This window comes from Leptopilina boulardi, unplaced genomic scaffold (genome assembly GCF_019393585.1).
Source record: "Leptopilina boulardi isolate dan_hultmark-lab unplaced genomic scaffold, ZJU_Lbou_2.1 LbouV2_212, whole genome shotgun sequence".
NCBI classification, from domain to species: domain Eukaryota; kingdom Metazoa; phylum Arthropoda; class Insecta; order Hymenoptera; family Figitidae; genus Leptopilina; species Leptopilina boulardi.
Window position 1 is genome coordinate 340,513 of NW_026137766.1, and position 16,540 is coordinate 357,052.

Below are 16,540 nucleotides of genomic sequence, written 5' to 3' on the forward strand. Positions count from 1 at the left end.
CTCAAAACATTTAACTCTTCAGAAAATTCCGGAAATTTTTATATATTATCACTTATACCGATGGGAAATAAAACTTTTAAAATATCTTCAAACTGTTATTAACAGTATAGCGATATTTCGTACATCAAAAACCCGGTAAAAAGCGAAGAATTGAAAAGAATTCAGAATCTGAATTCCTTTGAATGGGTGAATTTACGTTTTTATTCAATTCTTCAATGAAGCAAAAAAAGTAGAAAAATCTATTCTTCTTAATTGACTTGGCCAAAATTTATACTCTAAATTATACATATAACCTGACGCAGTCAATTGTAAAACATAGAAATGCCTCATTTATTCTCCACATTTTCTATTCCTGTAAATGCGCTCCAAATAGCCTAACATATAGTCAATTTATAGAATAACCACATCTACATCACTTTTCAAGTTTCTTATTCCTTTCAATACGCTTTGGAAATTTTGAAGCTGGCGATTAAAAGGAATAGTTATTTCAAATTTTCTCTCCAAACATTTAATTTTTTTCTATTCGTTTCCAAGAAGTTTAAAAATAAAAAATTTTGCGCATTAAGAAAAATGAGAAGTTTGAATTCTTTTCTATTGACTTATCTGTACTGGGAATAGAAAATAATAGAAAAAATGAGTATTCATCACTCAATCTTGGATTTTCCGACGAGTTGACTCTGAGACTCGAACCCTCGACCATCATAGCTGTCAACCGCACTGGGAGCGCCTTAACGCGCTCGACCAGGGGAGGCTATGAAAATTTTTAAGAAAATGTCTCTTATAACGAACACATTAAACAGATACTTATATTATTTTGTAAAAACATCAAACCGCTTTTCAGATATTCATTATTATAAAAAGTATATTATCGTATACATATTTTTATGAACATTAATAATCTCAATTAATAATTTTGTCAATTTAAATAGTTTTCAATGATTAATTGCGTTAATGAATAAAAATTACAACATTTTTCCATCTTTACAACACAAAAATGGTATATGAATTTTAATACCTAATTTTAATGTGAAGTTTATTAACTTCGACATTTTAATTTAGAATGACATAGACATGAACTTAAATTTCAATCAAGTGAAGTCTGCATACATTCCAATTTTTTCGAAAATAATTTAAGTAACAATGTTGATATAGCAAATTTTTTTTAACAAACTAATGTAATTTATATAATGCTAATACTTAATCAGCACTCAATTTTTACCAGAATTTTCTTAAGCATATGGAAATATTTCCATATAATATAAATAAATAGATCAGGTCTTATATATTGACTAATATTATTAAAATTTTATGTTACAGAATATTCAAGTACAAAAATAATTTTCCGGTAAGAGGCGAATAATTGAAAAGAATTCAGAAATCCAATTCTTTTGAATGGGAGAATTTACGTTTTTATTCAATTCTTCGATGAAGAAAAAAAAAGAAAAATCAATTCTTCTTAATTGACTTGGCCAATCTTTCTCTATTTCTCGCTTCTTACAACTTAGATTTTTTCTAAAGCGGACATTAAATGTCAAACTAAAACTACAGGATTTAAAAAAAAATGTTTCAAAAATTAGTGGAGAAAATAATTTTTGCTATAAAACGTATACTGTCGTAACATTTCCAATTTTACATATTGAAAAAATTTTAGATTTACAATATAAAAAAAATATTTAGATACTTAAGTTATTTTAAATAGGTATGACTAAATAATAAATATTAACAAATTATTTTAACATTTTAAACTTTTTCTATTCCTTCTCATTCGTAGTGGATTGCAAGACATAGAAAACCTAATTTATTATCTAAATTTTCAATTCCTCTGAATACGCTTCTGATATTCTGGCTCTGTCAATTGATAGGAATAGAGATAGGTACTTTATTTATTCTACGAATTTTCTATTCCTCTGAATACGCTTCGGAAATTCTGTTGCTGTCGATTGAAAGGAATAGACATTTATAAATTACGCTTCAAACATTTAATTTTTTTTAATTCACTTCCAAAAGTTCTAAAATGAAAAAATTTGCGCATTCAGAAGAATAAGAAGTCTGAATTCTTTTCTATTTATTTATTTCTGTTATGAATAGAGAAGAATTCAATTTATTGATATTTTGTTGTTCATTAGGGAATAGGTTTGTATCGGAAATTCGCCTATTCAGAAGAATTAAAAATTCTCGTTTTAAGCTCATTTTCTGTAAACTTTCAATTCTTCTCTATTCCTCGCTTCCTACCGGGAACGTATGTATCATATTGAAAAGTTAAAGCACAATAAAACTTGACTTTCAGACCAGAAGTGCCAGCACAGTCAGTTCAGCTGTCTGAAATATCCTAATGCCTCGCCACTGCGGACAACGCCCTACGAAATTGAATCCTAACACATTCATCATACGTCATAATCAAATTTCATTGTTTTTTCAAATTTTGAAAGGATCTACTGTCTACACAATAATAAATATTTGTGGTTAACTGAAATATAAATACTTTTTTTCAATATTTACTTTAAAGTGATTTTTATAGAATAAATTTATGGATTCACACAGTTTTCTTAAGTGTTAAAATTATACTAAAGTATCAAGTATTATGTATTAGATCAGTCAATAAAGACAAAAATGTCACTAATTGCTTACAGATTTTTCTAAACGGATTATGGTAGTTTGGGAGAGTAGTATAAAGGCCCCATAGTTTCCTCTCGATTTCCGGTTGCAGAAATTGTTATAAACAATGGTCAAAGTTAGTGAAACGTGGTTTTATTGGTGCTCGTTGCTTTCCCTTAAATTTGAGAAGAAAAAGTTGTGATTAAAAAGAAAAGGTATTAAAAATATTTACAAAATGGTAAGTCGAAAGTTAAAATCGGATTATTTGTTTTAAAGTTATTGAATTTAAACCATTAAAAATAGTACTTCTATAATTGTTTAATAACTTTGTGAATATTAATCAGATTAGAGTGAAACTTTCTAAAAATTAGCCCCTCGCGATACTGAACAAAATGAAAAAACTTTGAACCCAATCGGATATATAGTTTACAAAATATTCCATTTGTTAATTAAAAACATGTTGTTTTTCAGCCTAATTTCTACAGAACGATATAGAGCGAATTCAATTTTTTTCTTTCATTTTACTCTTAAAGAGTGATACTATCAACTACAATAAAATATATTTTGGTACAATATGAAAAAAAGTTACATAGTGCTACATGAATGTGTATAAATAATTTTAATCATTTTTAAAAATAAAATAACATTAAAGTGCTTAAAATTTTGCGCAATTAAAAATAAAATCGGACAAGTGCGAGTTACACTCGCACTGAAATCGAGGGTTCCGTACTCGAAGCGAACTTATTTGGTATAAAAACAAATGTTTAAAAAATATGTGTTGTATGTTAAATAATATATGTGATACAAAAAGGAACAATTTTTAAAAAAAATTTAAGAAAATTGTTCCTCCTTTGGTATAAAAACAAAAAAATTTTTAAATATGTGTTGTATTTCAAATAATATAAGTGATACGAAGAGGAACAATTTTCTTAAATTTTGCAAAATTGTTCCTCTTCGTATCACTTATATTATTTGAAATACAACACATATTTAAAAATTTTTTTGTTTTTATACCAAAGGAGGAACAATTTTCTTAAATTTTTTTTAAAAATTGTTCCTTTTTGTATCACATATATTATTTAACATACAACACATATTTTTTAAACATTTGTTTTTATACCAAATAAGTTCGCTTCGAGTACGGAACCCTCGATTTCAGTGCGAGAGTAACTCGCACTTGTCCGATTTTATTTTATAAATAATATTTTACTAAAAAAATGTAAGAAACATAATTTTATTTTAACTCGCAATATTTTTATTGTATTTACATTTTAAAAATACATTTAATATTAAATTTTATCTTTCTAAGTCAAAAAGAGATAAACCTTAAGATATTGATATAAGAGCTGCTTGTCAAGGAAAAATCGAAAGTTATCTAAAAAATAAAATTTGTTTATTAATTCTTATAATTAATTAATTTATAATTTAATCATATCATGTTTATTAAATTATTTCTATAATCTACACATAAAAATACGTAAAAATAGTAAATTTGAACCCCTTTAGATAAAATTTTTTTTGTTATTGGGAAAAAATTCATGATTTTTTCTGAAATTATCAGTTTTTTCTTGACAGCCCCAGAAAAATAGACTCCAATCATCCTCGCTATATTTTTTTGTAATCTACACGTAAAAATACGTAAAAATATATAAATTTGAATCACTTTAGAAAAACTTTTTTCGTTTTTTGCGGAAAAATACATTTTTTTCTTAAATTTATCATTTTTCTTCAAAAATTTGATAAAAATTGATCATCAACTCCAATCGCGCTTACATTTTTTCCCTGTATTTTTCACGCAAAAATTGAGTTTTACAGCAAGTATGAACAGTCTGGATTGAATATTGTGTGCGCTAGGGAGAATAAATCATTTTTTTCGAAATTTTTGATTTTTCCTTGACAACGCTATGTAAATTAATCCGAATCAAGTTCGCTATAATTTTCCTGTAATTTTCACGTAAAAATACGTAAGTGTGTCAAATTTGAGCTCTTTATGTCAAAAGATGTGGCCGCTAGGGGGGGGGGGGTACATACTCATTTTTAGGTATTTTTCGTAAAAATTCATGGTTTTTCCTTGACAACGCTATGATAATCAACTCCAATCATGCTCGCTATATTTTTTTTGTAATCTACACAAAAAAATACGTTAAAATATATAAATTTAATTTCCTTTAAATAAAATTTTGTTCGTTTTTGGTGGAAAAATACATTTTTTTCCTAAAATTGTCATTTTTTCTTGAAAAACTTGATAAAAAGTTAATCATCAACTCTAATCGTGACCGCTTTTTTTCCCCTGTATTTTTCCCGTAAAAATACATTTGTATATTAAATATGAACTGTCTGGGTTGAATATTGTGTGCGCTAGAAAGAATAAATCATTTTTTTCGAAATATTTGATTTTTCCTTGACAACGCTATGTAAATTGATCCGAATCAAGTTCGCTATAATTTTCCTGTAATTTTCACGTAAAAATACGTAAGTGTGTCAAATTTGAGCTCTTTATGTCAAAAGATGTGGCAGCTAGGGGGGGGGGGGTACATAGTCATTTTTAGGCATTTTTCGTAAAAATTCATGGTTTTTCCTTGACAACGCTATGTTAATCAATTCCAATCAAGTTCGCTATAATTTTCCTGTAATCTACACGCGAAAATACATATGTGTACTAATTTTCAGCCCTCCAGATAAATTTATGTGGCCGCTAGGGGGGGGGGGTACACGATTTCAAAAAAACCGATATTAATAGGGTTCCGAACCGAGTACGGAACCCTAAAAAGTATAAAAATGTTTGATTTAATGAAAAAAATTTGTTATTAAAAAAAAAAGTTTAAATATGGATAAAAAAAATTTTTTATCAAAAATGTAATTCCATTTTTCAAAAGAGGAGAAAAAATACCATGAAATTAAAAAAACAAAGATTAAAATATCCGCGCTACCGAGTTGCCCCACTCCAAAGTCAGAAGCATGTAAAAATGATAAACTCCCTTTAGCCCACTTTATAAATAAGAAAAATATTTCCTACAATGTTTACTATTTTTTATCTTATAGTACGTAAATTAAACTTTAAGTACTGTAAATTTGACTAAAAAATATTAATAATTATAGGGTCAACAATTTTTTGAAAATAAAAATTTATCTCCCCCCCCCTTGAAGCTACATCGTTTTTCTTTTTTTGAAAGTTTTGTAAAGAAAAAAGAAATGAAATGGCATTTTTTGAAAGTCGATAGAGTGAAATCTCGCCGAGTAATTGCAATTGTTTATAACTAAAAAACGTACCCTTTTTTCTTTATCCATAATTATGCAATTAATGAATGAATTTCAATTCTTTCTTTTATTGTAGTTGATAGTATCACTCTTTAAGAGTAAAATGAAAGAAAAAAAGTGAATTCGCTCCATATCGTTCTGTAGAAATTAGGCTGAAAAACAACATGTTTTTAATTAACAAATGGAATATTTTGTAAACTATATATCCGATTGGGTTCAAAGTTTTTTCATTTTGTTCAGTATCGCGAGGGGCTAATTTTTAGAAAGTTTCACTCTAATCTGATTAATATTCACAAAGTTATTAAACAATTATAGAAGTACTATTTTTAATGGTTTAAATTCAATAACTTTAAAACAAATAATCCGATTTTAACTTTCGACTTACCATTTTGTAAATATTTTTAATACCTTTTCTTTTTAATCACAACTTTTTCTTCTCAAATTTAAGGGAAAGCAACGAGCACCAATAAAACCACGTTTCACTAACTTTGACCATTGTTTATAACAATTTCTGCAACCGGAAATCGAGAGGAAACTATGGGGCCTTTATACTACTCTCCCAAACTACCATAATCCGTTTAGAAAAATCTGTAAGCAATTAGTGACATTTTTGTCTTTATTGACTGATCTAATACATAATACTTGATACTTTAGTATAATTTTAACACTTAAGAAAACTGTGTGAATCCATAAATTTATTCTATAAAAATCACTTTAAAGTAAATATTGAAAAAAAGTATTTATATTTCAGTTAACCACAAATATTTATTATTGTGTAAACAGTAGATCCTTTCAAAATTTGAAAAAACAATGAAATTTGATTATGACGTACGATGAATGTGTTAGGATTCAACTTCGTACTATTTGTCAAATTTTTCAAAAACACATATTTTAAATAATTTTTTTCTATTGATCCCATTAAATGAAATTGATGTTGAAACTCGACGAGGGGGTGTTTTGAGATATTAAGAGTTTAATATTTCAAATAGGAATTTCTATACGAAATTGAGAGAAATTTTGTAACATAGAAATAGAAAGTTCGTAAAATTCTCTTTCGAATCAGTATATAATATATTATAGATAATTAAATTTTTATATAATAAAATTCATTAGAAAATCGCTCTTACTGCGATTGTATTTTGTCGGTGAAACGGTTTGAAATAGAATGCCCGATAAATTTATTTCTAATACAGGAGCTGGATCGGAGAAACGACTCTTCTCTTGAAATGCACGCGCTCATACCAGTCGGGTAGTAGTGTGTTGCCCAGAGAGAAATTTTGATAAACAATAGATTGCATTTCCCTTGCATATTTTAAAGAAGAAATAAAAAAGTCCATTTTATAAAACTGTGTAAAAAAAAGTCGTAGGTCTAGTAGTACTAAAAAGATGTTATATCAGGAATTTCCTAAACACCCCAAAAATTTTATGTTACAGTCATAGATCATAAAATTTTTTTTGTCTCAAAGAGAGAAAGCACACCTTCTTAATCGTGTATTGCTCGTTTAGTCAAAATTAAAACTGACGAGCCTGCAGTTGAAAGTATTTGGTATTTTTTGATTTTTTTAATTTTAAGGAAGTTTTTAGGTTATTTTTCGATCTCGGAGTTTTTTTTGAAAACAATATTTTGAAAGTACATTTAATGCCAAGTAAATTAGATATTGTGATATTGATATTGTTGAATAAATAAATGAAATAAATCATGTTATTCTTATAGTCATGGAAAAAGTAGAAGAAATCGACGCCTCCCGTTCATATAATGCTTATTGAAACTGCAATGCAATATAAGTCTTATTCAAATTTTCGTGCCATATAAGTCTTATTGAAAGTTCAGTGCTATATAATTCTTATTCAATACAATTATTGTATTGCACGGAAACTTGAATAAGAATTATATAGCACTGAACTTTCAATAAGACTTATATGGCACGAAAATTTGAATAAGACTTATATTGCATTGCAGTTTCAATAAGTATTATATGAACGGGAGGCGTCGAAATATTTTTAAAAATATTATTACTAAAATTAATAGATAATAAATAAATAATAAATCAAATTAATAAAGAACTTATAATGCAACCTGACAGAATAAAATTAAAATAGTTTGAATAAACATTCAAGTTGCGAGCTTAAAGTGATGGCGCAAAAGATAGAAAAGAAATGAAAAAAATACATGTGCTTTATGAAATTGTCAAGACTGCATTAATTACATAATTAACAAAGATCATTAGCTACAATTATGTAATGAATATGACAACAGTTTTAAAAAATTTATACAATAATAAAAGGAAATTTAGAAATACTTTTCAAGGAGTATTAAACAGAAATAAGGAAATAGAATTAAAAATTTTGAAAATACTGATGATCGTACAAGTTTACAACATATAGCTGTAAAATTTTACTGACATTTAAATTCAATTTTCATAATTTATTCTTGCGTAGACAGTAGTTCCTTTCAAAATTTAAATAAACAATGAAATTCGATTATGACGTACGTTGAATGGGTTGGGATTCAACTTCGTACCATTTGTCAAATTTTTCAAAAACACGTCTTTTAAACAATTTTTTTCTATTGATCCCATTAAATGTCCATAATATCTCATACGGGAATGGAAACTAGAAAAGTTAAGCTTTATTTTCATATAATTTTGATGAAAATCGACGAGGGGGTGTTTTAGATATTAAGAGTTTAATATTTCAAATAGGAATTTCTATACGGAATTGAGAGAAATTTTGAAAAATAGAAATAGAAAGTTCATAAAATTCTCTTTTGAATCAGTATATAATATATTATAAATAACACAGCCCCACAAAAAAAAAGTGTCATGTACTTTTGACCGGAATACCCTAACCCTATGTATTTTGACGCGCTCAACACGAATCCGAAGTCCGTTTTGCTCCATCACGTCAGAATTTTTTTCTAACCTCAAAAAACATGTCGGATTTTGAGTAGGCGATTTTTTTAAAAATTGATGTATTAAGTTCAAATTTGGTATCTGGGGTTTTTTTGTGTCGCTGATTACGAATTTGATGTCAGATTTTCGAAATCCAAAATGGCGGATCCTATATGGCAGACGAATTTTGAAAAAATTTTAAGATTTACTTCAAACTTGGTATCTAGGGGTTTTTTGGGTCGCTGATTACGAATCTGATGTCAGATTTCCGAAATTCGATATGTCTGATTAAATATTAAGAAATAATTTTTAAAAAATTGTCAGATTTTTATGAAATTTGGTATCTACAGGTTTTCTAAGTTGCTGACAAATAACACTAGGGAAGTGCCGTACGCCGTTTTTTCGGAAACTTGGCAGTTTTGTAGTTTTTTGAAAACAACTTGACACGTATTTTTTTGTTTTTCCCAAAAGTTGATTTAAGGCGGGAAACTACCCCTTGATTTTTTTTGGGGGAGGGGGACATTATTTTACGAAATTTTTTAAAAATTAATGTTCAATAGTGTATCTAGGGGTTTTTTGGGTCGCAGATTACGAATCTGATGTCAGATTTCAAAAATTCAAAATGGCATATCCAACATGGACTTCTATCGGCCATATTGGATACGCCATTTTCAATTTTTGAAAACTGACATCAGATTCGTAATCTGCGACCCAAAAAACCCCTAGATACACTATTGAACATTAATTTTTAAAAAATTTCGTAAAATAATGTCCCCCTCCCCCAAAAAAAATCAAGGGGTAGTTTCCCGCCTTAAATCAACTTTTGGGAAAAACAAAAAAATACGTGTCAAGTTGTTTTCAAAAAACTACAAAACTGCCAAGTTTCCGAAAAAACGGCGTACGGCACTTCCCTAGTGTTATTTGTCAGCAACTTAGAAAACCTGTAGATACCAAATTTCATAAAAATCTGACAATTTTTTAAAAATTATTTCTTAATATTTAATCAGACATATCGAATTTCGGAAATCTGACATCAGATTCGTAATCAGCGACCCAAAAAACCCCTAGATACCAAGTTTGAAGTAAATCTTAAAATTTTTTCAAAATTCGTCTGCCATATAGGATCCGCCATTTTGGATTTCGAAAATCTGACATCAAATTCGTACACTGAGAGAAATGGATAGTAAGAATTTGATAGTAAAAAGAAAGATTGTACAAGGTACTATCATTGTGTTACTGACAAGAATCTACTATCAACATTTTACTATCCAAGATGTTACCCAAAGACATAAAATATGTTAGCTTTTGGATTGTAGTCACTACTATCAAATATTGTAAAAATTAAATGTGAGCGCATGCGCTGATTGTGGTGTATACTTCGCCTATTCAATTGCGGTCCTTGTGTTTTCACGCACGTGTTTATATATAGTGAAAAAAGTTGTAAATAAAAAAATGGACGAGTTTGTTAAAAATTTATTAATGTCGTTGAATATGGAATCTTTGATTCCATCTTTTGGAGGTAGGTTTATTATTTTGATTGAATTAGCGAAGACTGAAGTGTGAACGTGTTTATAACCTCAAAACAATTTTGCGTTGTTTAGACGGTGAAATTGATGAAGAATCGTTTTACTTACTGGACAATGATACAATATCACTCATTATACCAAAACCAGAACCTCGCTTAAAATTTTTTAAAAAATTTCAAGATTACAAAAATCAAGTAAGTTTTTTTTTCGTTTGTATAAATGTACATGTGTTTATTGAAATCTTTTTTTGGAAAAAACTTTTTCATATTTTTTCTTACTTTTTTTAAACTTAAAAATTAGTAAAATAATACAAATTCAATTGACTCTGTGAAAAAAATATACCGTTTGATAAATATATTTATGTTTAAGCAAGTCCTTTTTATAGACGGAGTGAAAAAATAGACATACTCTTTTTTATGTAAAAAGTTTAAAGTTTAAATTCTTATCGAAATGTATTATTAAAATAAAATGAAATTATTTAAGTTTACAAAAAAAGCGAGGTTAGGTTCGTGTATATTTGCCACTCGAGAACGTAAAGAGATCGTATAAAATTTTTAACATCAAAGATTGTAAATTGTACAATCAAATTTCTATAATCATCTGATAGTAAATACTACAATCTATATCGCTGTCTGTATATTTAGCACTAAATATGGTTGCCCTTAACATCATTATGTTACCCAGTAGCATAAATTTCTCTCCGTGTAATCAGCGACACAAAAAAACCCCAGATACCAAATTTGAACTTAATACATCAATTTTTAAAAAAATCGCCTACTCAAAATCCGACATGTTTTTTGAGGTTAGAAAAAAATTCTGACGTGATGGAGCAAAACGGACTTCGGATACGTGTTCAGCGCGTCAAAATACATAGGGTTAGGGTATTCCGGTCAAAAGTACATGACACTTTTTTTTTGTGGGTCTGTGTAATTAAATTGTTATATAATAAAATTCATTAGAAAATCGCTCTTCTTGCGTTTGTCATTTGTCAGTGAAACGGTTTGAAATAGAATGCCCCTTATATTTCTGAAATTAATTTTTTTTCATTGCGCAAACAGTACGGGAAATTCCATCCAAATTTTCATTTGTCTAAAAATTTATGTATCTAAATTTCCAGTTGTTCCAAAATTTCAGTTGTTAACAATTTCCGTTGCTTGAATTTTTAATTCACTGAAATTTTATTTACTGGAATTTTGTTTGTATTTTTAAATTGATTGAAATTTCTTCGTTATAAATTTTTCAATTCTCCAAAACATTATTTCTTAGTATATGAAATAAGTTTTTATTAAAATTCGTATTAAAATGCTCATTTAGAAAAAAACAGAAATCTCTGACATGGATTGTCCGTAACCAAAAAATCAAAAAGTTTTAGATTCAGTATGTTAATAGCTATTGCGCATATTACGAGATTTTTTATTTTTGCAAAATTGACAAAATGGTGAACATTTTTCGAAAAATTAAAGAAAACAAAAACAATCCCTTAATATGCGTAATAGTTATTAACACACTGAATCTAAAACTTTTTGATTTTTTGGTTTCGGACAATCCATGTCAGAGATGTCATCAACAGCGCGAAAAAAAAATTTTTTGTGGGATTTTTTTTCAACTACCATTTTCATGTATATAAAATTTACAAAAACAAATAACAAAAATTTTTTCATGTATTTCGGGAGTGTATTTCTTTAGTCTAATAACTTGTATGTCAATATTTATAATATAAACCAATCAGAAAAATTCTTGAATACAACCTTCATTTTAGCGCGTCTAAAGTGCGTAGACCCATTAATGCTACACGGGAACTCACTGCAGTTCATTTCTAATACATATATTTATAAGGACGATCATACTAAAGTCACTTGTTCTTTAATAGCCACTAACAAACAAACGGATACAAACCTTCTTATATGAATATTACAACGGCAACACACTGGTATTAATGCCTGTCCATTTATTTGTTGATTAGTATTATCTTCATTAGCTGCAAACATCATGCAACAAAACAAATTGTTATTAAAAGTTAGATATCTGTTTTTATCAAGAAAAGAGAATATGATAAACATTCAGGACAAGATTCAAAAGCAAACTTCAGACTTTCTGTTTAAAGATGTCTAATGAGTATCCAATCTAATTAGGAGCAAAAGGTTGCAAATGAAAATCGATTTAGCATTATTGTTGGGGGTAATCACAAAGTAATGCAAATTCATGAGATCACAGCAAGTCCATAACTCAACACTGGTCCAGTACCTGACGTAGTTATTGCAGCGTGCGCATTGTGGGACACGAGATCCACTTCCTCCAGCTTGATTCAGGATTCCCCTTCCACGTTTGGGAGCACTGCTTCCAGCAAAAGATCCGCTCTTATTACTGCAAAGTCCACCGACTCCAGCACCTAGATCCGGTTGGGATGACATGTTTGGTGGGTCTACTAAATTTTTGGGTTTACCAATTGGGCAAGTAGTCGTGGATTGGTATGTTGATTGGGCTTTGGATTTACATGAGGATTGACTTTGGATTGACTGGGACTGGTAAGTGGATTTGGTAGTACAGGTTTGGGTCTGAGGTTGTGGTTTATACAACTGAACAGTGGGAGGTTTAATTCTGCTTAGAGTTAGTTGCGTGAGCTGATTACTGAGATTAGTACGAGGCTTATGAATAGGTTCAAAGCTACTGGAAGAATCAGGCTGGGCAGTTTGCGAAAGAGGACAGCTACTGCAGAAACTCGGAACCTCTTCATTTGGTAAAGGGATTTGCGGGAAGGGCATATTCTTGCCACATTGTCCTTTTAGAATTGATTTTGGACACTGGGAAGCTGACATTCCAGAGACGCTGCACGGAGCAACACAAAAGGAGCCATCTCCGAAGGGAGTGACACAAACTCCCGATCCACTGCATGTTCCAGCATCGATGCTACAGCCACCAGAACGAACTCCACAGACTCCAGAAGGTTGTTTACAACTTGCGCCAGAACGATCTGGAGCCGGAGAGATGCAGACACCTTGCCTGTCAAGGGTAGGTGTGACACAAACTCCCGATCTATCACAAGGTGGTGGTGAACTGCCGCAGGGAACTACAACCACTCCGGTCTTTGAACCACTTTCAGAGACTGTTCTGCATGGTAGAACCGTGACACCAGTATTTGGACACGATTTAGAAGGTGTTTCTACTATTTCGTGATGAATTCGACGAACTTCGGTTGTTGATGAAGACGTATTACAAGGAGGTAGTACTCTCACTCCTTGTCTTTGGATTCTTTCTGATACACTTTCACGGCTTGAAGGACAGGGCAGAGAAGGGGAAACACTACTGCTGCGGCTGACGTAACATCCTGGTGGAACAGGACTCTCAGTTATTCTTTGTACTTTTCTCTCGCGTACATGAGTATGTGTACTATCTTCATCCTCTGAATAGCTGATACATTTGGTACATTGAACGTCTTTATGAATATGTCCTGAAGGGGTGTCTTCTACATAGTGGTAGCAAACACACTCTTCTTTCGTTTTTGGTGCGGAACTTTGAAATGAACGGTTACAGGAAGATGTGGTATCTTTTAGTCTGGGTGCTTGAGCTTTTGTAAAACAGCAAACTTGTTCAGGAGGACCTTGAGCAGGAGATTTAGATCTTGAACATGGAGTTGGAGTTCTGCTGGGATCATATGCGTAACCTTCCACCGGTCCATTTTTCATAGCAACCAAATGTTTTTGATACAAAGGAATGGTATCCGGTTTCTTAAGACCTGTCATTATTGAGTGGTTTCCTGGAGTTCCTGCTCTAGATCTAGAAGGAGATCTAGAAGAGTCTCTTAAGCGATAGTCTGGTGGAGGTGTTGGAAGAGGCTGCGGGCCTTGTTGTTTTTTTCGTTCTTGAACTACTTCCCTATTTTCACTAAATAGAAGTTGAGCAGGTGCACAATAACCATCATCAGCTGAAGGAGCTGTTGGAGTTTGTGATCGGCGACAGCAAGTTTTGCAAGGATTGATATTTCCACCCAATGGTGAGTATGGCCTATCTGACGCAGTTGTTAAGGCGGATTGAAAAGGAGAAACAGGTCTATGTGCACAAGGAAGTGGTGGCAATGAGGGCTCGCAGGTACATTGGCATGTTTCTTCATATGTAACTTGAGAAGTGTAAATTTCCTTGCAACCATTATTATCTTTACCAAGAGAAGAGTGAGATTGATCTGGAGCTGTTGTTAAAGCTCTCACCATTTCAGATTTCCATTCCTTAGGAACAGTATTTTGAACATTGGAAGACGAAATTGGACGCGAATTACATTCAGTTTGACTGATGAATTGTACTTGTTTCCTGCATGTTTCTGTTGTATTTTGTGATTCCTGATTCTGCTGACCATATTTGTTACAAAGACGTCGTTCTTGGAGAGTTTGATGCCTTTCAGGAGCTTGTTGATCTCTCAAACTCTTATGGACCTGCACTTGTTCACGCAAACTTCTTCTTCTTTGTTCTTCCATTTCTTGATGTTCAAAATTTTTCTGAATGTTGATTTCCTCTTTTATCTCTTTAAAACGCTCTTCACGACATTGGCAACAGGGTTCTTCCTGTTCAAGTTTAACGTCGATAATATGTTCCTTAGGTTGTCCTTCTACATCAATGTCAATTATATGTTCTTTTGGACCTTCCAATTTAATATCAATTATTCGCTCTTGAGGACAGCAAGTATGTTCGCATATAAACTCTCGCTCTTCACTAAAGCAGACTCGTTTCTGACGTGTCTCTCCCTCTTCTTGACGTCTACGTTCCTGCTCTTCTTTCTGCTGTTGTAGACGTCTCTCTTCTTCTTGCCTCCGTTTTCGTTCCTCAGCTGCCATCCGTTTTCTTTCCTCTTCTTCATGTTGTCTTCTTTCCCGCTCTTCTTGCTCTCTTATCTCTTTCTCTTCTCTTCTTCTTTGTCCTTCCTTCTCATCTCTTTTAGCTTGCTCCATCATTTGTTGAGTATCAATTTTAGATGATAACATTTCTGTTGATTCCACTACGCTCCGGTGACAGGAAATATTTTCCACTTCTCGATCGACAGTCGATGATCTTTGACAAGTTTGTTCCCATCGTCTTTCTTTTGCCTGAGGTTTTAGTTCTGGTTCCGCACTAGATCTTATTTCTCTGTCTGGGGAGACTAATTCCACTGTCTTTTCATAAGTAGTGGTTTTCTTTATATGTAAGTTACCTACATCTTCCTCCTCCATTTCCGTGTAAAGATCATGTTCACCATCTATTCCCTTCGGACATATGGCTACGTCGGGCGGTACAAGCTTCGACAAATCCCTAACTTCAGTATCTGAATCAATTTCCTTGGTTCTTGTTTCCATGCTTCTCGAATGGGAATGCGGTAAACGAACACATGCATGCACTTCTACATCTGGTTTTGGCGTCTCAACTCTTTCTTCTGGTTGGCAAATTTGCTCTTGATAATCACGTCTTTCCTCGTAGGTAGTTTGGGTTTCGCTTTCTCCTTCACAAACACATTCTCGTCGACATATTTGACGTCTGCAAACAGTTCGACTACAAGTTGGTTTTGGAGGCTCAGGTGGATTAACTGGATATGCTTGTTGGTATAAATTTGTCCCGGTAGTGACAGTGGCTAACCATGGTCGAGGAATCGGTTGAGTAATTCGTGTCGGAGTCAAAGATCTTCTGACACTATCAGTTGAACTTGACCTCGAATCGCATCGGGTTTGTCGAGAATCTTTTCTTGCTTCTCTAAATAATTCCACTCGTCGATAAACTGGTCCAGGGCAACTAACCTGGTCCATTGTTGATTCAAATTGGCAGGAATCTCTGGATTCCTCGTAAGCTTCTATTAAGCTATTTCTTCTACTGTTATCCCTACTACTGTCTTCAATACTAACACGTCTTTCGTTATCGTTTTGTTTGGCACGTCGATCAAGTGCTGGATTAGGGTCAATATATAAAGGACTCGCAGTTGGATAAGTTATCTCTTCAATTGGTCTCTGCGGCGGCCAGACGTGTGACTTTGGTTTTGGAGTTGGCGGTTTTTCGATAACAAATCGTGTAACTTCTTCAGTGTATTCGTAAGAGTCCTCTTCGTTATCTTCTATATAGTCTCCAAGGAAAGGGATGGTGAACAAGGATGAGAAATTAACACACATATGTCATACGTTTTGTGAGTGAGAAAAGAGGTGTTAAAAGAGTTACAAAAAACAAAGAGAAAGAAAGAAAAGTCGTGTCAGTAAAAGCATGTTAAAATATATTCACTCATGGACACTTTTTATGAATCTCAAATAGTTTAAGTGACCATAA

General features: G+C 31.5%; 1 protein-coding gene and 1 long non-coding RNA gene across 11 annotated transcripts in view; one reads left to right on the top strand and one right to left on the bottom strand.

Annotated features, from left to right (window-relative positions):
* Positions 1–16,540, top strand: part of LOC127278866 (uncharacterized) — a 63,397-nt gene that overhangs the window by 25,667 nt on the left and 21,190 nt on the right. The window lies entirely within an intron of this gene.
* LOC127278865 (PDZ and LIM domain protein Zasp) overlaps positions 1–16,540 on the bottom strand; it is a 120,372-nt gene that overhangs the window by 24,304 nt on the left and 79,528 nt on the right. For 4 of the 10 annotated variants that reach the window (XM_051300785.1, XM_051300789.1, XM_051300788.1 and 1 more), the window contains one exon: positions 12,515–16,334. In XM_051300785.1, coding sequence (XP_051156742.1) covers positions 12,515–16,334 — 3,820 coding nt within the window. Of the gene's footprint in view, positions 1–12,166; positions 12,249–12,514; positions 16,335–16,540 lie in introns of all 10 variants that reach the window. The other 6 variants (XM_051300791.1, XM_051300790.1, XM_051300794.1 and 3 more) reach the window with 2 other exon arrangements.